Genomic DNA, 25000 nt, shown 5'->3' with positions numbered 1-25000 from the left:
AGTGTGTAGTGTAGTGTAGTGTAGTCCAGTAGAGGTGGACAGTGGGCTGTCCAGAGGGCTTCAGCATCATGGCTCCAGAACTCCTGGTTGGACTCATGTTCCGACTGCTGCTACCTGTCTGTCTGACCGCAGGTAATACTGTCTGTCTGTCTGTCTGTCTGTCTGTCTGTCTGTCTGTCTGTCTGTCTGTCTGTCTGTCTGTAGGTACTGTATATATGCCTGTGTGTGTGTGTGTGTGTGTGTGTGTGTGTGTGTGTGTGTGTGTGTGTGTGTGTGTGTGTGTGTGTGTGTGTGTGTGTGTGTGTCTCTCTCTCTCTCTCTCTCTCTCTCTGTGTGTGTGTGTGTGTGTGTGTGTGTGTGTGTGTGTGTGTGTGTGTGTGTGTGTGTGTGTGTGTGTGTGTGTGTGTGTGTGTGTGTGTGCGCGCGTGCGTGCGTGCGTGCGTGTGAGAGAGAGAGAGAGATACATGGTTTTAATGTATAGTTTACAGCAGGGCAGGAATTTCAGGGAGGCCATGGCCGTCGTTGCCCCTCCAAAAAATGACATGCCCTGAGGCCACAGTGGCCTTAATGCCCCAGCTCAGCTGATTGGCCTTCCTGCCCTGGCATTTGGCCTTTGTGCCTTCAAAAATGGACAACCCCTAAGGCCAAGTGGCATTTCCCCTAAAATGATGAAATTCCAGGCCTGGTTTACAGTATACAAAATTCTATATAGGCCTACCTCAAAACTGTTTCATAAGGAGAGAGAGAGCGAGAGAGAGAGAGAGAGAGAGAGAGAGAGAGAGAGAGAGAGAGAATCAACATGTACAGTACATTATAGTTTATAGGTCCGGTGGTGTTAAAAACACATGGTAGAGAGAGAAGGACACTGAGTGACTGAGCCTTTATGTAATCCTGGACACCCAAACCATGATGAGCCCTCTGTCTGTGGCTCTCACACATGTTCATGTCAACATGTTAGTTAGTTAGTTAGTTAGTTAGTTAGTTAGTTAGTTAGTTCATTTATTGTCCACAGTGTGGAGATTTATCTTTTGTCTCATATACATTTAGACAACATTAAAAAGACAGATAAACAGCAACAAACACTTACACACAAAACATCTTAAGGCAACAAGAAGGACAACAGTGGCATAATAAGGTGAAGAAACAGGCAGATCAACGAGACATGACATCATTCAATGCCTTAATGGCATTTGGAATGAATGATTTTTTTAAAATATTACGGCTACGGTGTGCCCAAGCTGTTCTCGTCTACCAGAGGGAAGTAAATCGAACTCCTTATGCCCTATGGAGTGGGTGAGAGGGATCATTTATTATCTTGACAGCTTTTTTCCTAAGCACTTCATTGTAGATACAACTTAATAGTTTTAGTTTTTTCCCTATGATTTTTGATGCCAGATTTACTATTCTCTGCAGCTTGCCTCTACATTTTATGTTAAGATTACCGTACCACATCCCCCAAACACACCTCCATCTGAAAATATGTTGTGCCAGGGACCCCCATGTGATTTGTGTTTTCTAAACTTTGTATGATTATTACAGATTCCTTTCCACTGGCTTACTATAGTCTAACATCTAAAAGTACTCCTAGTTAATAGAATACTAAAATACCAAATCACCATCATTCTTGAGATTATTGCATGTTGTTGTCTGATGGCTTGGGGCAGTGATTTCAACCTGTTTCTTATCAATGTCCATTATTCGGCATTTGAGCCACGGACCACCATTTGATGAAATTTAGCCTCTCGGACCCAAACTTCAAATGTTTTGTTATCGTTGGATAAGATTTTGTCCACAATTCCATGCTTAATTGACGTTGATACCATAGGAGAGACAACAATTAGTGTGCAGACTTTTAGTAAATGAAGTAGTGCAGATGGTTTAACAATAATGTATCTCTTGGGAGCGTCAAATGAAACCAAATGGACCCGTTAGGATCTTTAACTATCTCAAGAGTAAAAGATTTAACCCATTTGGAACGGGTACACATTATAGTGTATTATTATTTTATGCTTTAACTACTGCGAGCTTGTAGATCTGCTATTTTTTTTAAATCGTGAAAATTTGAATTTTGACCCGATTCTATAAGTGTCTTTTGAATCCTTCTAAGGTTTTTTGAAAAACCTATGTTTCTATGTCAGCAATCTGGCCAGCCATCGTCAAAGAAAAGGTCCTTTTCACTTAACTGGAGCTCAGTTAGTCTGTTCTTGAGAGACTACTATGTCAGTGGTTCTCAAACTTCTTCATGGGAAGGACCCCCAAAATGATATTTATTTGGCCACGGACCCGCATCTCAAAATATTTAGTTCCAGGGACCCCCCAGAAGCAACATTTGAGTTACAAACGTTCGCTTTAAAAATACATATGTTCAAAGATTTGCACACATTTTCACAACTTTTTCAAAAAATAGCAGATCTACAAGCTCGCAGAGCGGCACTCGGTGCCGCGCTGTGAGCTTGTATATCTGATATTTTTCAATAGCTAAAGCATTAAATAATTCTAGGCCTAAATGGGTTGAGGGTCCATTTGGTTACCAACTCTCCATCATTGTAGCTGGGGACCACCTGGAATCCCCTCAAGGACCACTGGTGGTCCGTGGTCCACTTGTTGAGAACCACTGGCTTGGGAGGAAGAAAAACTCTTGCCAAATCTGTCTCCTCTGCACTGGATGCTAGCGGAACCTTTTGCCAGAGGGCAACCCAGTGAGCAGTCCCGTGATGTGGGAGGGCAGGGTCTTGTCCTGATGTTATTGGCCCTGGTCAGACAACGGTTGTGAGCACAGTAGGGATGGGACGATATGAACATTTCAAGTCATGATTATTGTGACCAAAGAAATTGCGATTTACGAAATTATCACGACAATCAAAATATCCCTAACATCCATTATCCTGGAGCAGAACATTTGCCCCCAAAAAATGCTGATCTGCAAGCTCTCAACGCGTCACAACGCAACGTGTTGTGAGCTTGTAGATCGGCAATTTTTTTGGCAAAGAGATTTGGTTCAGAGTGGAAAAAAAGACTGTAGCACTATTTCCCAGGTCCGTTTGACCAATTATAGAGGGTTAAATGGTACCGGTTATACTGTACAGCTCTGCAAATAAAAGGAATTGATCCCAGCGCATGACGGAGGACAATTTTACAATACATTTAAATCTCCACGATACGATTATCGCGAGTGTTTAGTGTTTTTTATCACGATAAACGATAATAACGATTATCGTCCCGTCCCTAGTTTTGAGCACATGTCTTTGATGGCAGTGAAGTCCCGATGATATCTCTGCTGTAGCCTGACTGCAAGCGCCAGACTCAATCACACACTACGTTTTGGGATTGGAGTCTGAAACTGGGGACGGAGATTCTACTTCAGCGGGGGCGGGGTAAAGCCTATTGACGTCACCCACACACACACACACACATACACATACACACACACACACACACACACACACACACACACACACGCTTAGAGCCTCCGACGGCGACGTGGCGTGTCATTGCAAAAATACGTTATTTCTCATAACATATTATATGACTGCATGTTTACGTTAGTGCAAAATGGTATTAAAACGTAATGAAACGGCACTATTCTATAGTTTATTAAAAGAATTCGAGTCGAGTCTGACTCCGCCATGACAGTTTTCACGGACCAATCCACTAGCGGCTCACGTGGGCACAAGAGCACCAATCAGAGTCCACTAGAGAGACTCACGTGGGCAGAACAGCTCCGAAGGGAGGGGGCTGGGACCGGACCAGCATACCACGTGCCTCAAGTCTACAGCCCTGATTGGCCCATTCAAAGCGCCCGCTCTTTGGGCGCGCTTGAAATAAAATAAAATATCTCCGGGTTCAGTCCACACTACACACCACCCACCAGCAGGGGGTGGTGATGTGCGGACTGAAGTATCAGGCTATCTCTGCTGTCCTCACCACTCTCTTAACAGACTTCCAGAAAAAGAAATGAAAAACTGTACAGCAGATGTACTATGTGAGATTGATTGATTGATTGAGTATTTTATCAGACAAAAGTGGAGAACATAAGTATAGTCAATACATTAAAGAATGTAGTACAGTACAAGTACAGTCAAACACCCTGCCTAAAAGGAACATCGCAAATAAGTATTTTTACTGTATTTTTTTAAGTCTTAGGTATTCAACTCTTGGTTATACAAATAACAAAAAACAAAAAACATACAAACATCATCACAGTTATACAAAACAGTATATGTACAGGGTAGGGGAGACAAGGGCGGTGGGGCTAAGGTAACTTCTCGCCTGTCTATGGGAGAAGTGCTTACTACCTCCGCCTCTGGCCTCCTGAAAAATGAGTTTTCAGGGCAGTCTTGAAGGAAGCCATGCAGCGAGCTACATGTTTTAAGGGAAGTAGTCAAGGAATTCCACACTTGGTGGCAGTGGATGGAATATAATATATGCTATTTGTGAATAGCCTAAGTAAGAATTGGGTTAAAGTGGTTGAAACGATTTTGATACATTGGTTAAGTTCAGGCCTTTAGAAAGTGGTTCCCAGCAGGAACCACTGAACCTTTTGACCTCCTGACCTTTAGTGATGTCACAAGTCAAAGGTCAGCTAGTTGACCATGTGTGTCCCAGACAGTCCCAGCATGTGTGTGTGTGTGTGTGTGTGTGTGTGTGTGTGTGTGTGTGTGTGTGTGTGTGTGTGTGTGTGTGTGTGTGTGTGTGTGTGTGTGTGTGTGTGTGTGTGTGTGTGTGTGTGTGTGTGTGTTTGTGAAGGATTTGGAACTGACTATTTTACCATATGTATCTTGGCAACTGGTGTTAGAGGCTCTCTCCTCCTCTCCTGTCGTCTCATTCCTGTCAGCCCCTGGTCTGGAAAGGGTCATTCACGCTTTCATCTCACCACGCTTAGATTAGCGTAACATCCCTCTACTCTGGCCCCAGCGATAAAGTCACACCCAGTCTCCAGTTGATACAGAACTGAACTGCGCTGCCAGACTGCTCAAGAATTAAGCAATATTACACGAGAGGGTGTGCCTTATCATTAATATCATCACGCCTGCGTTGCCTCAGCCGTTGGTAGCGCAGAAGTGATGATGACGATAAGGCAAGCCCTTGAGTGTTGCGATTATACAACCGCTGTCCTTAAAAGAAAGAAAAAAAAAACACATCAACTTCATTGGGGCATTTCATTGTAATTAAGATATTCGATAGAAATTTGTAAATCTTCAATGCCACATTTAGCTACTATGTCCCTGAACTTCACATAGTGAAAACTACTAGCCTTGCTGCCAAGCATAGTGTGGGGAGAGGGAGTGCTTCAGCTCTTTCGCAACCAGCACAGCTGACGTTTTTGTTTAATGTGAGATTGTGCAGTAGTGCTCATTATTTGCACGGGTAGAGAGCTATTTCAACCAATCTGATTGCTTCATCGGAACTACCTGTTGTATAATGTGACCATATCACGCGCATCTTAGCTGCTCTCCTCTGGTTGCCTGTGAGCTTCAGAAGCATTAGGATTATTGAATGCTTTAACCAGTGAAAAATAGCAGATATACAAGCTCACAGCGCGGCACCGAGTGCCGCGCTGCGAGCTTGTAGATCTGCTATTTTTGAAAAATAGTGAAAATTAGAATTTTGACCCGATTCTATTAGTGTCTTTTGAATCCTCCTAAGGTTTTTTGAAAAAAAAAACTATGTTTCTATGGCAGCAATCTGGCTAGCCATCGTCAAAGAAAAGGTCCTTTTCACTTAACTGGAGCTCAGTTGGTCTGTTCTTGAGAGACTACTCTGTCAGTGGTTCTAAAACCTTTTCATGTGAAGGACCCCCAAAATGATATGTATTTGGCCACGGACCCCCATCTCAAAATATCTAGTTCCAGGGACCACCCAGAAGCAAAATTTGAGTTACAAACGTTTGCTTTAAAAATACATATATTCAAAGATTTGCACACATTTTCACCACTTTTTCAAAAATAGCAGATCTACAAGCTCGTAGCGCGGCACTCGGTGCCGCGCTGTGAGCTTGTATATCTGCTATTTTTCACTGGTTAAAGCATTCAATAATTCTAGGCCTAAATGGGTTAAAGCCCTGCATGGACAGGCTCCCAGTTATATTTTGGATGTGCTGGTCTAAGAAAGGCCGTTCACATTACAGCTTTGTGTAAATGAAAAGAAAAAAAAGCCTGCTGCGGCTAAAACGATTAATCGGGCATGTCGGAAGTTATGAGTGACAGCTGTCATATCATGTCTCGCTCATGTCTCAGCGTGTGTGCCCGTTTGGACAGTGAAAAATAAAAGGAAAATAGCAGCTGTAGATAAGAAATGACTTGAGTCAATATTAGTTTACTACATCACCTATTTATGCATAAACATTTATAGAACAGAATCAGAATCAGAAGACTTTATTGTCACGCCTTAAAAAATTACTTAAGTAAAGAAGAAGGGTGAAATTCATTTTTCAGGGCTCATCAGACTTGCTGTTCATTAGTAGAAAAGAAAATATATACGTTCATAAAGACCTGCTATGACCTGAACGAGCTGTCTGTACTCGCCGCACTCCGAGGGCACCACTAGAGGAGACTGGAATGCCCTTGCAGGTCACCGGGGCTCACAGACTGACAGGCAGTGGGAAATCACTAAAGCCATTTTTATGATCTCAATGAGCACACTTAAACCTACCGCTTCACAAGAACAAATGTTGGTGTAACTGGGAGATACAATATTTCATATGTACTCTGATTAGTAAGTAAAAAGGAAGAGTAAAGTCATGTTCCAGTAGCAGTGATGTTGCTAGGTTTTCAATGTAATGGGTCCCGGGACGCACAGGTGGTCATTCGAATGGGTCCCAGAATTATTTTATGGGTCCCACGACGACACACACGTTATGTATCAACGGTGAAAACATCAAAAAGGACTTTAATTTAAACAAATAGTGTCAAATAGCTACTTGTATGTAGTTAATAAAGGACAGAAGGATGGATTTACAAGACAATCTGAATCATCTCATCAATAATGCCAGAACGCACAGCTGCGGAGACTACATTCATGGCCTACTTGTGCACAAGGCACACGTTGGCAGCTCGACAGAATGCAGTTCTAGTTTATTAATGCATTGATGTGTGTGTGTGTGTGTGTGTGTGTGTGTGTGTGTGTGTGTGTGTGTGTGTGTGTGTGTGTGTGTGTGTGTGTGTGTGTGTGTGTGTGTGTGTGTGTGTGTGTGTTCCAGCATGTGCATTCAGGTTTAATGGATTCTCATTGGTCTACCTGGTCGTTCTCCTGCTGCTCCCATTGGCTGCTGAACCCAGAGGTAAACACTCCATTTAAACCTAACCCTAGCCTCACATCATCTTAGGTTAAAGGAGCACTTCACCTATTCTTGACGTATCTCCTTATCTTATTTATTTAATTTTTTTGGGTGCGTTTTGAAAAAAAATTCAGGCAAAGGAGAGAGAGAGAGGAGAGAGAGAGAGAGAGAGAGAGAGAGAGAGAGAGCAAGGGACCCAGTGGCGACAGTTGCAAAAATCGGAGAAAATCAACCCTGGTCAAAAAAACAAAAAACAAAACGGGCGGCAGTGTGCAAACATGATTGACATAAAGTGAGGTTGATTTTTCTATTTATGTGCTCCTATTTTCGGCCGAAAAAACGCTGTGTGCAAAGACCTTAAACTGGTCCTCAATAATACTCATTGTAAGATGGCAGCATTTTGGTGGTGGAGGAGGGCGGTGGACAGTTCAGAAACCTGCCTTCCTGTGACATCATCGGTAGGCAGATGAGAAGATTTCAGAATTAGTTTTTCTTTCTAATAATGCAAGATCAATAGGTTCTATTTCAGTATGCTAACTTTCCAGGTAGAGAAACAACCATCGTTGCAAGAAATTCTGAATCAGTGGCTGCTGAAGGAGCGCTAAAACGTAGGAATCGGTCGGTGAACTGAAGCGAAAATGTTCTGCGCTGATTAACCACGTAACCCTATAATACTTTTGTTCTCATGTTTTACAATGGTAGTGTACAAAAATAGCAAAAAATAGCAGATCTGTAAGTTCAATACACATACGTATGTGTAAATAATCATAATTGAGTTTGAAATAATCCTGCTATTGATTTGAAGTCATATCGCCCTGCCCTACATTTTAAGCACATTGAAGTTAATCTAGTATTGTAAACCCCTAAAGGAAGTCTGCCTGCTGTAACAGGAAGTAGCTTAGTGGCTCTTTGAGGGTTCGAACCGGTGTTGTTTGTTCTGAATCCTGAAACACTCTATTAATAACATAATATTAATGGACATTGATGTGAGATACAAACACACATGCGCGTGCGTGCGTGCAGTGTAGTTGTGTGTGACTGTGTACACTATTCACTGCAACATGGAATTTGACAAATCCCGCACACACCACACACTCTCAGAGTAACGAAGACAGGATGTGATGTCGTACCGTGAGTCATCCACTTCCTGTTAAAATAGACCCAGGTCCTTGGCAACGTCCCATGTGACCTTAGCGACAACCTTGTGCATTATGTTGGGTTTCCTCAGGAAGGCATCCTCGGGGGGTCTGTGCATGTGTGCGCTCACGCATGCGTGCGAGTGTGGGGCGAAGAAAGAATAACATCTAAAGCAGGGATCACCATACCAGCCTTTTTCAGGGCCAAGGACACCTTAGCTCAGTGGTTCTCAACCTGTGGGTCGGGATCCCCAGATGGGTCCCCAAAATATATATATTTTTGGGGGGGGGGGGGGGGGGTCCCCAGATGGTTAGCTATGTTTAGCTAAACAGACTTTAAAGGCTATTTTTAGTACCTCTGGTCAAACTTTGGTCAATTGTCAAATATTAGAGGCAGAAATAGTGAAAATAGCAGATCTACATGCTCACAACGCCTCGCAGCGCGAGGCGTTGTGAGCATGTAGATCTGCTATTTTCACAATGGATTAGATCGAGTCAAACTAAATGTAATTCTAAGTACTTGTGCAGGATGGGGGTGACCAGTTCAAATATGATTCTTTTGGGGGTTGCACGCTGAAAAGATTGAGAACCACTGCCTTAGCTGACAGAGAGAGATGAAGCAGAGACCCAACACTTATGGTATAACATTATGTGACAGATTATAATTCATAGATTTCATGGACTTGTTTGTTTGCACACCAGGGCAGGAATTTCACAGCGGCCACGTCAGCCGTTGCCCCTCTTCTGGCTGTGTGCCAAAATGACATGCCCTACGGCAGGCGTGGGCAACTTTGATGATGGAGAGGGCCACTATATTTTCACATTCACTCCAGGGGGCCACAATGCATATACAGTCAAACATAGCAACAATAGCAGATCTACACGCTCAAAACACATCGCAGTGCGACATGTTTTGAGCTTGTAGATCTGCTATTTTTTTGCTATTTTTGAAATCCCGAATTTTGTTTTGCTATTTTTGAATTGGAATCCTGAAAAGTAACCATTTGATTCAATTTCAAATGCATTTATATGTTCTTATGTTAACTTTGTGAACTTAAATACAAATACATTGGACATAAAAAAAGACTAGTCATTAACTCATTGCATGCCAGGCCCGATAGTCCCGAGATTATTTCAATGTCTTTCCCCGCCAGGCCCAATAATCCTGAGAAAAAAATAAATAAAAAAAATTTTGGACCCCAAAAACTTTAGTAGGCATGATAGCAATCGCGAAATTGCATGTTTAACCCCCATAGCAACCCCATCTTTCAAACATGGCAGCCATCTTTGTTTACATTTTAGGAAAACATAATGGCTGCTATCTCATGAATGCCTGAACGGATTTCCATTCGGATTTTTTTGTTTGAAAGCTGTGAGCAATGTGCAGACACGTGGTGCATTATCTAGGCATGGGTGTGCATGATCCGTGCACTATGAATTACATGGAAGTCTATGGAGACAGAGGCAGGGGAGAGTACGAAGGTATTGTTAAATGGCGGGGAATGTGTTAAGCTACTAATATACCGGTAGACTGAAGTAATTACCGCGGGTCATGTTTGCTTGGTTGGAAATGGATTTCTAACTGAAATCAATAATATATCAGTATTCCAATATTAACCAGCGGGGCGCATTAAGTGAAGGTGAGGGCCGCATGTGGCCCCCGGGCTGCCAGTTGCCCTTGTATGCTCTACGGCCATATTGGCCTTGATGCACTGTCCAAGTTATCGGTAAGCAATAGTTAATGGTGACCGAAAAAAAGGAAAAAAGAAAAGAAAATCAACCCGCGCGTCACACCAAAAGCCAAAGCCCCGGACGCCGATGTCTGTGTAACAGCCATGCAACTATAGGCGATGCGGTCACATATTTCTGAAGGCTCTACCCGACACCAATTTCTGTGTAACATCCATGCATGCATGCATCTGTCCGCGAGACGCTGACAGAGAGACAAGCGTGTTTATCATCAGGAAACAACAGCGATTGGATTTTCCAAAACAGACCCCCGTTAAATTCTAAATTTGGCGATCCCTATCACAGCATAATGAGCGCATTGTCGGTGCGACGCCGACGCGTCCCTGTTCTCCAGACAAGCCCGGACTTGTATCAATCAATACCATACAGCTCCGAAGGTTACGAATGTTCCGAATGCTCCGAATCCCCGGGGGGTTTTAAAGGGAATATTCGAATGTCATTTTTGGCCAATTTTGATAGCTCTAAGTAACTGAGAGAGAGAGAGAGAGTGAGAGAGAGAGAGGAAATTATGAAAAATGTATATAAACCTGCCTAATATTATTAGGCTAACCAAATTAATGCTCATATAATCAATAATAATATTAATCAAGAAATACTATTTTAAAAAGTGCAAAATCAACTAGAGTCATTATTAGTTTAAAGGGGAAGACCACCCATTTTCAATATTGAACTATGTCATTAATATACCTTAGAGGAGTTGGGTGGAAATAAAAAAAAAGTTCCCCCTCTTCTGTGTTGCCTAGAACTGGATGATTGATTTTGGGGTTTGAATTGTAAAGTACAACGGTGTGATGTCATCACATTGTGATTTACAATACAAACCCCGAAATCCTTCTTCAAGATTTTTTGAAAAACCTATGTTTCTATGTCAGCAATCTGGCCGGCCATCGTTAAAGAAAAGGTCCTTTTCACTTAAATAGAGCTCAGTTAGTCTGTTCTTGAGAGACTACTATGTCAGTGGTTCTCAAACGTTTTCATGTGAAGGACCCCCAAAATGATATTTATTCGGCCACGGACCCCTATCTCAAAATATTTAGTTCCAGGGACCCCCCAGAAGCAAAAATAGCAGATCTACAAGCTCGCAGCACGGCACTCGGTGCCGCGCTGTGAGCTTGTATATCTGCTATTTTTCACTGGTTAAAGCATTCAATAATTCTTCTAGGCCTAAATGGGTTAAGAAAACACACACACACACACACACACACAAAAAACTATGGTAAGGAATGACACTGTTTAATACAATTAAAACAGTACACAACAGCATTATGAAATGTTAAAACAATGTCCCAGAGTCAACTCAGTCTCTGGAACGGCCGGTCCCTCAGTCCAATTGTCCGTCCAGTCTTCCTTCCTCTGAGGTCTAATTCGCGGTTCCACAGGGAACAAAGCACAGTCAGTAGCCTAATGCTGCCCCCCTGACCCTATTTCCTATACTCCTACCACAGGGCCTGACATACATGTTTCTAAATGGGGGGAATCCCCTCCCCCCCTTCTCATATAGGCTCTGTCGATCATGTAGTTCCCTTTTCCAGAAGGTGCCATTCCTGTTTCCTTTTCCGGGTCAGTTTGTTTCTCATAGCTTCATTTGATTGGCTCAGCAGCAGATTTGAACTGGAAACGACATATGACACCTTCATATTGTCACTGTCGTCGGGTGGAAACCTTGTATGTCCAAAAGCGTTACTTTTCAGGAAATGGAAGTTTTTTTGTTTTTTTTTTAATGAAAAAAAGACAATACATCTGCGGATACAAGATTTCTGCCCGACAGCGACGATACGTGTTTCCTGTTCAACATACTGTACCATGCAGCAGGTGTATGCTCTCCTTTTCTGTAGACATTAATAATTGTTCAAATATGTGTGTGTGTGTGTTCGTGCATGTGTGTGTGTGCGTGTGTAGGTGTCCCAGGCAGCTTGGTGAAGTGTGTGTGCGCGAGCAGCGTTGTGTTCCTGTCGTTACAGCTGGTGTTTCAGGTGTGTGTGAGCTCGCTGCTGGCCACAGGAACCCTGGAACCTGAATATAACTGTAAGTACCACGGCAAGATATGCTACCATACTCATGTAGACGACCCACACATCTAAATCTACTTAACCGTATCACGACTATGTTCCAGTACATACAGTAGATGCGTTGAACAAATCAACAATGTGCCAAACTTTTCTTCAATTAAACAAAGACAAAAATGAAGTAGGCCTACTTTAATTTTTTAGATCAAAAGTCATTGCCCGGCTTCAATCGGTAATGTAAAAAAAAACCAAAAAAAAACTTTGTGTAGTCATGGACTCAGACCTGAATTTGAACAAACACATAGACACAATCACAAAGTCAGCCAACTATGTATCACAGATTAATAATAAGAAAGTGGAGCAAGTCACTCCTGTTCTTAAATCTTACATGCACTGGCTCCCTGTATGTCAAAGAATAGATTTACAATTTACAAAATACTACTGTCTATAAAGCTTTGAATAGTTTAGCCCCAAAAGCATTTGTGATCTTGTGCGATATCATGAACCATCCAGATGTCTCAGGTCATCTGGGAAAGGTCTGCTTTCTGTCCCTAAAACTATATAAATGTCTAGAAGCGGCGTTCAGTTTTTATACCACACATCTGCTACCAAACTCCCAGAAATCTGCAGGTCTGCTACCGAAGATCTTTGAAAACACAGCCAGAAGCGTTTCTGATTGCCGCTGCCTTTCATTGAGATTTTTTAAATTATTCTTCTGCACTGTAATTTTTCTCTCCTACCGTATTTCTCTGTTTTATTTTTTACTTCTCTTGATTTTATGATTTTATCTTTTGTTTTTCCTATTGATTACTCACACCATGGAGACTAGGACAATAATTTAATTACAACAAATGTACCCCCATTAATTCCGGATTGGGTCCCCATCTGGAATCAATGGGGTAAATTGACTATAATCAAATGTTTGTCTTAGGAATGTGACAAATACAAAACAATGTTTTTATTGAACTCAAGAAAAAAGGTCATTTTGGGGGTGAACTAGGCTACTCCTTTAGGTGCCGGCCACACGGAGCTGGATATTTCTGAAGCTAGACATTTCTTTGTGCGAATGGGGCTTGCAGCCACACAAAGCTGGATATTTTTCGGCCGCAAAAGTGGATATTTTTGAAACTGGATAAAGACTTTACTGTGTGTGTGCTTGTCCCCCTAGTGGAGGTCTGGGGATTATTTTAGACGTAGATATCTTTGGCGTGTGGACCTAGATCTTTTTCTATGTGGATATCTGAAAATCGGGGATATATAGATTCGTCTGGCCTAGGCCATAATGTTTTATGATAAGCACGTTGAATTGCCTTGTTGTGCTATACAAATAAACTTGCCTTGCCTTACTCTAAGTAAATAAATGTACAGTAGGAACCCTCCCCCACTGATGGAGACCCCATGCTCTGGCACCGTTTCCACGCAGTAGCAGAGTGAACAGACCTGTCCTGTATGGCTAGATCTAACCCTAACCCTGATGAAAAAACAGACATTACCAAAAACAATAAAACTAACTGAAGCTGATTTGTGCAAACAAAATGAAGTAATTGAAATCACTGAGCAATTTTCCTTAGCTTTTGACATTGTATATATTTAATCGAGACTCGTTGTGAGCTTGTAAGTAAGCCTGTAGTGTGAGGCGGCTTGAGGTACGTGTACATCAGGGGTTCCCAAACTTTTTTGTCTCAGGGCACCCAATGAATATTTTTTTAATCCGAGGCACCCCTACATTATAATTTTCACTCCTAGCCCCTTATATTTATAGCATATCTTCGTTGTCCAAAACCGTTCGTTTTGTATTTATCATCTATAAAATGTACTAAACTAGTGAAAACAGCAGATCTACAAGCACACGCCGAGGCGTTGTGTGCTTGTAGATCGGCTGTTTTCACTAGTTTTGTGCGACTGTCTTGTATGATAAGGCAGGGCTTTGCTTTACCAAAAGACGTACACATTTGAAACTTGGAGATACAAGGTTTCTGCCCGACAGTGACGATATTTTAGTGATTTTGCGATGAAAACGTTGAGATAACAGCCATTTTGGTTAGAACTGACTGAAAATAACTTTGCACTTCATGTTTAAAATGATACTAAATATTTAAGTGTCCAAATAAATTCCAAATATTATCAAATTATCTCGCGGCAGCCCTGGACTGCCGTCGCGGCACCCCAGGGTGCCCCGTCACCCACTTTGAAAACCCCTGGTGTACATCCCCCAGTCATGAAGAACAAGTACACCCCCTGGACACTAGTAGTATGACACAGGGTCTTACCGCCAACCCAACCATTGATGCAGGCTGCAGGGAGCAGGGAGGCATTAGGTACCATTTTGTCACTGTCGGGCAGAAACCTTGTATCTCCAAGTTTCAAATTTGTATGTTTTTTCATAAAGTAAAACCATGCTTCATCATACAAGACTAGTGAAAATAGCAGATCTACATGCACATGCTTGCAGATCGTCTATTTTCACTATTTTAAATATATCTTTTTAAATGAAAGATACAAGTCGAACGGTTTTCGACATTCGAGGTTTCCACCCGCAACAACGAGCGGACAGCGCCGGACATTCTAACCACAAGGCCACTGAGATGGTTGTGAGCTTGTAGATCATCTATCGTCATTATTAGATTTACAGCATTAGATATCGTCACTGTTAAATCTATAAGCTCACAATGCAATGTGCACATTTCTGAGGGGAAGAAAAGGAAGCTCCGTCTATAATTACATACCGAAAATAGGGTCAGTGGGTTGAAAGTGGTTAAGCGGATTTTATAAATAACTCCCATTGGATCAACTGAATGTATTTTTTGCATTTTTTGAACAGTAACGTTTTTGGACATACTGTACATGGGTTCCACCCGACTGCGATGGTATTGCTGTTGCTCGTTGGACAGTTGATATGCTGGTCGTATTATATCTGGGCGGGGCTTTATTAATAGGCCTAGAATTATTCAATGCGTTAACCAGTGAAAAATAGCAGATATACAAGCTCACAGCGCGGCACCGAGTGCCGCGCTGCGAGCTTGTAGATCTGCTATTTTTGAAAAACGTGTGAAAATGTGTGCAAATCTTTGAATATAATATTTTCAAAGCGAACGTTTGTAACTCAAATTTTGCTTCTGGGGGGTCCCTGGAACTAAATATTTTGAGATGCGGGTCTGTGGCCAAATACATATTAGTTTGGGGGTCCTTCACATGAAAAGGTTTGAGAACCACTGACATAGTTGTCTCTCAAGAACAGACTATTGTAACTGAGCTCCATTTAAGTGAAAAGGACCTTTTCTTTGACGATGGCTGGCCAGGTTGCTGACTTAGAAACATAGGTTTTTACAAAAAACCTTAGAAGTATTCAAAAGACACTTATAGAATCGGGTCCAAATTCTAATTTTCACGATTTTTCAAAAATAGCAGATCTACAAGCTCGCAGCGCGGCACTCGGTGCCACGCTGTGAGCTTGTATATCTGCTATTTTTCAATAGTTAAAGCATAAAATAATGATACACAATAATGTGTACCCGTTCTGAATGGGTTAAGGTTGATGATAATCCAACACTCCTCGTAGAACACTGGTTCCCAAACAGTGGGTCGGGACCCATTTATAGTCACGTAAAAATCCCATTTTCTTTTGTAGATTGTCTATTTTCACTAGTTTGGATCAAACGTCTAATATCTTCTTTCGGTATACCTTGACCTGCAATTTAGTTTAATATTTAAAAACATGCTTCTTGTTCATTCAACTAATTCTGTCATCGACAGAATAATCGCTAAGAAAATAATCGCTAGTTCTGGCCCCAATATCCTGCGCTGAACAGCCTGCAGAGGTCACCCATGATAAACAACGCGTCACGTGTTTGTCGGAGCCTCTGGCCAATGAAGAAACATGTTCATATTTATGAAAGAATGTTTTATTCGCACACCCAGCCTGTGTGCGCGCATGTGTGTGTGAGAGACTTTTGTCCTCTCATGAACCAGTGAATTTCTCACATACCAAACTCCTGCACACTGTGTGTGTGTGTGTGTGTGTGTGTGTGTGTGTGTGTGTGTGTGTGTGTGTGTGTGTGTGTGTGTGTGTGTGTGTGTGTGTGTGTGTGTGTGTGTGTGTGTGTGTGTGTGTGGGCACTTGCACACATACTGTTGACATCAAAGGGGGCTTGAACCCCTGCCCTTTTATCTGTCTTTAAAATTGCCCTCTCCAGACCATCCATGCAGTTTTTACTACAGTATGTTGAAAGAAATGCAAATGCCCTCTTTCCATGCCATACCTGAAGGCAGCATTCAAGAGAATGGCCTTGTCCAATTTCTCCTGAACTTGAATGCAGCATGTTGAAAGAATTGCCCTCTCTATGTAGAAATCCATGCTGTTACGCCACATCTCCATTATTGACTTGTGTGCGTGTGTGTGTGTTTTCAGGCTCCGCCTGGGAGAGGACTCTTCGTCATCTGGGATTAGAGAGGTAAGACCTACTGTATGAAGACCACCACTGAGTCCCAAACCCCCACTCCTATGTGCGACATCATCGTGCGACGGAGTATACATTAGGCTCTACCAGTGGTGATAAAAGTACACATATTTCTTACTTAAGTAAAAGTGTCAGGAGGCCTACTGCAATATAGAAACGCTCTGTTGCAAGTAAAAGTCCGGAATTCAAAATGTACTTGAGTAAAGGTACAAAAGTATTGGTATCAAAATGCACTTAAATGACCAAACGTAGAAAGTACTCATTATGCAGAATGTCCCATTTCACAAGTTCAAATGTAAAAATATATATACAGTATATATACAAATAGCCGATCTACAAGCTCACAATGCGTGGTATCGCAACAAATTGTGAGCTTGTTGATCAGCTATTTTCAAATGGCCTAAATGTACTGTATATACGGCTGAAGTGGTTAGTGTGTTTAATTGTAAGTAACTAACTTCAAATAATTGTAGTGGAGTAAAAAGTACAACATTTGCCTCTAGATGTAGTAGAGTAGAAGTTAAAGTATTGAAAGTATTGGAAATACTCAAGTAAAAAAGTACAGAACTTGAAAGGTACATTTGCTTACTGAATACAAGCCCCTGAAGGGTCCCCGGACCCCACTTTGCGAACCACCAGCCCATTACCGACCCTCGGTTCCCATGGTAACCGCTGACTTGCGTTGAACTTTTCAAACAATGGGAGTATTGTTACAACCCAAGAACAGCTGTTCCCTCAACGCACGTTAACAGTCACACAGGAAGTGATGTCATAGATGTCTGTCTGTCTGTCTGTCTGTCTGTCTGTCTGTCTGTATGTATATATGTATATATGTATATATGTATATACTGTATGTATATATATATATATATATATATATATATATATATATATATATATATATATATATATATATATATATATATATATATATATGTCTGTCTGTCTGTGTGTCTGTCTGTATATATGTATATATGTATTTATGTATGTATGTATGTATGTATGTATGTATGTATTTATGTATGTCTGTCTGTCTCTCTTGTCTTTTTGTCTTCTATCTTTGTCTGTTTGTCTTCCATCTATCCGCCTGTCTGTGTTTTTGTTTTCGCACATTTTTCTGCTCTGACAAGTCAAGACACAGTGTGTGTGTGTGTGTGTGTGTGTGTGTGTGTGTGTGTGTGTGTGTGTGTGTGTGTGTGTGTGTGTGTGTGTGTGTGTGTGTGTGTGTGTGTGTGTGTGTGTGTGTCTGTTACTCAAGCTTTCAACATCTGCATCTTGTTAGTCTGTCGCCTGTCTGACACACCTGCAATTTATATACTGTGTGTGTGTGTGTGTGTGTGTGTGTGTGTGTGTGTGTGTGTGTGTGTGTGTGTGTGTGTGTGTGTGTGGCTGTGCGCGCGCGCGCGCGTGTGTGTTTATTGCTACAGGCTACAAAGCATGACATTTACATAACATGTCAAGTCTGTCATTAACACAAGCGTAAGGGTAGCAGACAGTGACGGGGTAAATGATCAGACAAGTGGAATACAAAGAAACTAGGATACCAGGCACACGTCAAACCTAGCATCAGGTAAACTGGACACCTAGCATCAGGTAAACTGGAAACCTAGCATCAGGTAAACTGGACACCTAGCATCAGGAAAACATCTTAGCATCAGCTGGACATCATCAACCTAGCTAGCATCAGGTAAATGTCAAACCTAGCATCTGTCTTATTAAATCTGAAAAGATAATATATTATCTACTTATCCTGTAAACATCATGTATAAGTCAAATACCTATACACTCGAAATATATTATGTAAATAAAATACATGCATCTGCCTGCAAGTGATCAACATAACACACTCGCACGCACGCACGCACGCACGCACACACACTTGGGAGGAAGTGATTATAAACAGACTAGCTTTAACAACTTCAAGTAGCTCTCTCTCTTGTGTGTGTGTGTGTGTATGTGTGTGTGTGTGTGTGTGTGTGTGTGTGTGTGTGTGTGTCTGTGTGTGTGTCACCAGTAGGAGTTTCAGACACTAGTCTCTCTGTCTAGTCTGCTTGGCTCTTTATACGCCTACAAAAACACACACGCACGCATACACGCACGCAGGTGCTCGCACGCGCGCGCGCACACACACACACACACACACACACACACACACACACACACACACACACACACACACACACACACACACACACACACACACACACACACACACACACACGTTTTGGTTATCTAATCATGTAATCTGATTTTGACATGGCAGTATTTGTTATGACATTTGTTGATATTAAATAGGTTGACTCACCTCACCGCTACTCACCAGTTAAGTGTGGGGTGGCTCAGAGTAGATGACAGGGTACAGCAACTTGCAATGGGCCTGGTTTACAAGATACACTACACCACTAAGATACCCATGTACCTGTCAAAATACTTTATAAACGTTAAGGATGTCCACAATTACAACACCAGAGGCAGCGCCACAGATCACTTTCAACCCAGAGTCACCTCAAAGAAAGGGTCAAACTCGTTCTTCTGCTATACCACAACAATGTGGAATGCCTTACCGAAGGTCTTACAGGAGTTTGGATCACTAGCATCCTTTCAAAACGCCCTGAAAAACCACTTACAGGCAGCAGCCGTTCGCAACTGGTAAAAACAAACATAGCCCAGCCCAGCCCTACCCCCCCCCCTGCCCCCCCCCCCTGCCCCTTCTTTGTATTTGCCTGCTGTATGTTTTCATCCTTCTTTTTTTTCTTTTTTTTTTCTGACTATATCTACTGCATAGTACTGTGTTCTATCCGTCTGTCTTTCAATGTTATATGAGATACTTCAATGGTTTCCTATGGAAATAAGCGTAGTCTTTTCTAGGATCTCCTTTTAGTAGACCTTCTACCAGTGAACTGTACCATGAAACTGCACCTTTTCCGATGCAAACTTCTAATAAAGTGTTCAATCAATCAATCAATGAAATAAACAAATCAAACAAGAACAATTTAAATAGCTCAACACATACAGTATCTATCTATAAATGCAACAAATCTCTGTCTGTGTGTCTGTGTGTCTGTATGTAATCCGCGTATCTCGAGAACCGTTCGTCCCACCGGCTTCAGATTCGGCACGCGCGTTCCCCGCCGCGGTGCGGAGTGCAGTGCCGGGCCTCGACCCGACCCGACGCGCGGTTTTCCCGAAGCGGCGCGAAACGTTCGGAATCTCCTTATGCGGGGCTGATTGTTGATATCAGGCTGTTCCGGAGGAAATCGGCGCAAGCGCTGACTCATTGTGACATCACTTCATAAAAGGCTCTGACATCACGTACGCCACATGAGTCAACAAAAAATCTCTGTGAATGTGTATGTATGTATGTAATCCGCGTATCTCGAGAACCGTTCTTCCCACCGGCACGCGCATTCTCCATATATGGGCATAAAATGAATGCCCGTATGCGGAGCTGATGTCTGACATCAGAGTTTTCCGCAACCGGTACTGTGTGTGCAGAGATCTCCATATATGGGCATAAGGGGACAAAGGCAAACAGATGGTCAAAACGGGTCCTATGACAACAGGTATATTGGGGTTTGCATTAAAGGGTGGGGCATTCATGGGGTCCGCTCCAAAAAAGAAAAAGAAAATAAAAGAGACAAAGACAAACATAAGACAAGCAACAAAGCGTGGGACTGGGAGGATGACTTGAATGATACAGATTTAAGCAGGCTGCATATTCTGCTTAAAGAAGAAACAAACAAAAAGCTACAGAGATCTCATATATGGGCATAAAATGGACGCAGATAAACAGATATCTCCATATATGGCATATATGGGCATAAAATGGACGCAGAATCACAAAGATCTCCATATACGGGCATAAAGGGACACAGACAGACAGATACAGAGATCTCCATATATGGGCATAAAATGGATGCAAATAGACAGATATCTCCATATATGGGCATATATGGGCATAAAATGGACCCAGGACTATATCTGCAGTTGTCTCCATATATGGACATAAAATGGACGCCGACAGACAGACAGATACAGATATCTCCATATATGGGCATAAATGGACACAGGCAAACAGATGGTCAAAACACCTCCTATGACAACAGGTATAATGGGGTTTGCATTAAAGGGCGGGGCATTCATTCCCTAATTACATCGTTCCCGAGTTGGCCAGGTTGCCGAGCTTCTAGTATCATAAATTTACAAATGGTTTGTCCACATTTAAAGGCCATTTGTAAATGACTACTCTAGGGGTTGCACAACATTTGTCATGTTCGGCTGCACACTATATCGAAAATGTATCGCCGTCCTAATATCAACATGCGCAATATACACATTTCAAAAGCAATATTCACATCACATTTCAACCATCCACGTATAAAGGATGTCTTAGTTTGGATTAGCCTATAAGAACATGTTTTCAGGGGAGCAGTAAGAAACTCATAATTTGCTAAGTTGGTGGCTTATACGGTATATTCATTGTCAATAGCAGCCGTAGCCAGGTGAAATGTTTTCAATAAAACCATGTTGTTGGAATGGAAATATACAGTAATCCATTTCTCTCAAATTTGTTTCAGTGTGCATACAGTTACAGTGGGCTTTTTATTGTTCGATGCAATGTTCCCTCAACATTGCCAACTGTCTGAGCAAACACTCAAACCCCTTACTTGAGGGAGCGGCCACTACAATACACAGAAATATAGACAAAGCAGCGAACCAACGGAAGAAAGACATTCAAGCTGTACAGCTGTATTTGTTTACTTACTGTATATATCGTGTCCATATCGTCACGGCAATATTCAATGATGTTCTAACATAGTATCTCATATTTATGTATAGAGGGAGGGACAGAGAGGATGGTGGAAGAGTGGTCTGCCTTGAGAGATTACTCATTTAATGAAAATGATCCAGTTATCCTGACACTCAGCCTGAATGTCTGTTTCCTCTCACTTCATTAGCCAGTCTCAATGTGTTTCCATTGCAAAGAGCCATTCCTTCTTCCTTCTTCTATCTCACTGTTTCCCCAACACTGGGTTCGGAGTAAATATTATTTACAATTCACAATTTTTCATCAGTTAAAAACAAATTCAAACTTTTATCTTCCAAAATAATAATAATAATAATAAAAAAAGAAATCCCATGAATTAGACAATCTAACTTTTATTATAAGAAGTTGTGAAAATAGCAGATCTACAGCATAAGCTCTCAACATGTCATGGTCTGATGTGTTGTAAGCTCTTTTGGGTCTCAAACCAAAAGGTTTGGGAACCACTGAAACTGTGGTTGGTTAGTTAGGTCAAATAGTCAGGGTATATCTTAAAAAGTCTTGGGAATAAATTCCTTACAACATGTCTTCACCAATGTGTTTATAAAGGTGTCTAGTAACACATCTCACAAAGATTGAAATTCAGTTTCCTATAGGAGAATCCGTAAAGATGCTGAAAGTTGGGGTCCCATTAACTTTACTATACAAGAGAAAACACACACAATAAATATGCTTTAAGTAGCATGTGAGGGGTCAAACTAGGGTTTTTTCATGATTCTTAATCCATTGCACGCATTTGTTTTGCACGAAAAACCCATTCCTTGGGCTAAAACGGCTAACACAAACGTGTGAAAAGTGATGACTCTTGACTAAAGTTTGACTAAACCAACCAATGAAAATAGAGAAAATAGCAGATCCACAAGCTACACCTAAGCTTGTTTAGCTGGGTTCGTCCACACAAGGTCCACTGCAGTAGCATCCTCTTGAGCTAGCTAAAGGGAAACACACACCGGACGCGGAGGCGGCGCGGAAGCGGCGTGTCAAAACATACGGCTCCATTATTTTCAATGAACTAACCCACACCAGCGGCGTCAGACGCGCGCATCCGCGGGTCTGCCGCCTCGTCTGCCGCGCCGATACGCTGCTGTTCTATTTTTGGTGAACATGTTCTCCCATGGTTCTCCCCACCGGGGGAAATGGATGTGCTGTGTGGCAGCGCGCCGCATCCGGTTGGTACCGCGTTGATACCGCGACGCGACGCTGCGCAGCCGTCCGCGTTCAGTGTGTGCTCCCCTTAAGATGTCATTCCCAAATGGCTCTGTGGTGAAACTTCTACTAAATCAGGGACAAGCTTATATTCAGTTAATCATATCTTTATGGAGGAGTTTCCACAACATCTATGCCCTAAAGCCCACAATAAGAAATAATGGTCAGAAAATTCAAATTCTTTGAAATTATGTGTAAGATGTAAATTGGTAACATTTTTGATACATCAGGTATTAGCAATTTATTTATCACAACAAGTATATTATTACAACCATGGCAACTGTGGCCAATCCGATCTAGTGACATGAAATCCTTTCTAACAGAGTGTTGTGTGTGTGTGTGTGTGTGTGTGTGTGTGTGTGTGTGTGTGTGTGTGTGTGTGTGTGTGTGTGTGTGTGTGTGTGTGTGTGTGTGTGTGTGTGTGTGTGTGTGTGCATGCGTGCGGGCGCGTGTGTGTGCATGCGTGCGTGTGACAGTGTTTCAGACACAGCCTCAGTTTTTCGAGTGTTCCTTCCTGATGTCATCCTATTGGCTGTCAGCCTAGTGACCTGGACACTGTGTCTCCGCTCACAAAACAACATCCAGGTAGCACGCAGGCACACACACATGCATGCACACACACACGCACGCATGCACGCACGCACGTGCACAGTGACATTGGAGCCCTCTTCTCATGCCAGACAAACTTCCTAATGAACACCACTTGAATTGACAAATCTCCTCTGCGCTGGTCTGCAGACATCAGGTCATTGTGATGTCGTGGTGATGTCGTAGTGATGCCGTTATAAGTGTATTAAGGTGTCTCATGTTGTGGGTTAATAACGTTAGGAGTCTGTTACACTGTAACTCGGTAAGCTATCATTTAACTCTAACTGCATTACTGTCTGTCATTGTTAACGCTGTTTAACGCAGGGGACATTTAACATACGCACACACACACACACACACACACACACACACACACACACACACACACACACACACACACACACACACACACACACACACAGACACACACACAGACACACACCTGCCTAACAAAAAGCCTGAGGGAAACAGAAGGTCTCATGCGTGGTGGAGGTACATTATCTTTGGTCAAATGGCATGGTGCGCTAGTTAGAGGTCTGCTTTGCTGCCTGGATAGATAGATAGTAGGGGTGTGTATCCATCCCCTACAAGGCGATTCGATACGTATCCGATACATGGGCTAACGATTCGATTCGGAAACGATACGGCTTACATACAGAACGATTCGATTCGATTTGGTGCAATTTCGATACGATTTCGATTTTGTGGAATTTGATTCGATCCGATTCGATTCGATTCGATACGATTCGATGCGATACGGTGTGATCTGATACTTAAGTTTAATGAAACATACATTTTCCATTTTTAATTAAGAAACTTGATCTATAAAGTAGCATGGCTGACCTTCAAATAATGGATATCTCATAAAAGACCAAGGAATAACAGAAAATTGTAAAGAAAGATGGATGACAAATCATTTTAGTATCATGTCATTGTTGTGTTCATTCTAAATAGACACAGACATGTAGATACAAAAAATAATTAACGTAAACTACAAAGCCTACTGACATGGTTTGAAAATCTGTCTCACACACCCATTTCTAAGAGCTTCACTTTAGCAGTTACAGTTGGTCAGGTGGAGAAATATAAAACAAACACACAAAAGGCCTGGCCCTTCAGGCTTCAGTACAGTACAATAATTGTACTTTGCAAAGCTGCTATAATAACACTGAAAAACTAAAATACATCCTCACCAATGCCACAGATCAGATCAATCCTCAGCAATGCCACAGATCAGATCACCAAATAAAACTAGTAAAAGAGCCTGCTGTTATTCAGTCAATAAGATCATTTCGAAGAGATCCACTTTACAACAGTAACAACAGCAGTATAAAGTAAGTGCAACATTTGAAGTCTGGCACACATCATGTCTACTTGTTATCGTATGGCTCTACTGCAGTAGTTCTAAAAAAAATCAAAAATCAATGTCAAGGACCCCCAGTTTGACATATGGATCAGGCTCTTGTCTTAAGTTTAAATGGAGCCAAATGGACCCATTAGGGTCCATTTGGTTCCATTTGTACACTCCATTGAGTTACACATACCCAAGGGTTCATTAGGGTCCATTTGGTTCCATTTGTACACTCCCCTGCTGAGTTACACATACCCAAGGGTCAATTTGGTTCCTATCATTTTGCCGAGGACCCCCTAGAACTCCCTCAAGGACCCTTGGGGGTCCCCGGACCCCACTTTGAAAACCAATACTCTATAGTCGCCCTTTGCAATAAAAGCTGATGCTGTGATTATTACCTTTGCTG

General features: G+C 42.0%; 1 protein-coding gene across 1 annotated transcript; it reads left to right on the top strand.

The window, feature by feature from the left end:
* Positions 1-40: 40 nt before the first annotated feature.
* LOC308306805 (piezo-type mechanosensitive ion channel component 2-like) lies at positions 41-23429 on the top strand (the record flags this gene model as incomplete). Its single annotated transcript, XM_080751847.1, has 6 exons — positions 41-132; positions 7199-7279; positions 12061-12186; positions 16576-16618; positions 23132-23240; positions 23394-23429. Exons 1-6 carry the CDS (start codon positions 69-71, stop codon positions 23427-23429), a joined length of 459 nt encoding a protein of 152 aa, XP_080607973.1. The 5' UTR covers positions 41-68.
* Between the last annotated feature and the right edge of the window lie 1571 nt (positions 23430-25000).

This window comes from Nannobrachium achirus (genome assembly GCF_963921795.1).
Source record: "Nannobrachium achirus genome assembly, chromosome: 21".
Taxonomy (NCBI): Eukaryota; Metazoa; Chordata; class Actinopteri; order Myctophiformes; family Myctophidae; genus Nannobrachium; species Nannobrachium achirus.
Note: the sequence above shows the minus strand (reverse complement) of the source record. Positions and strands in the feature narration are given on the sequence as shown.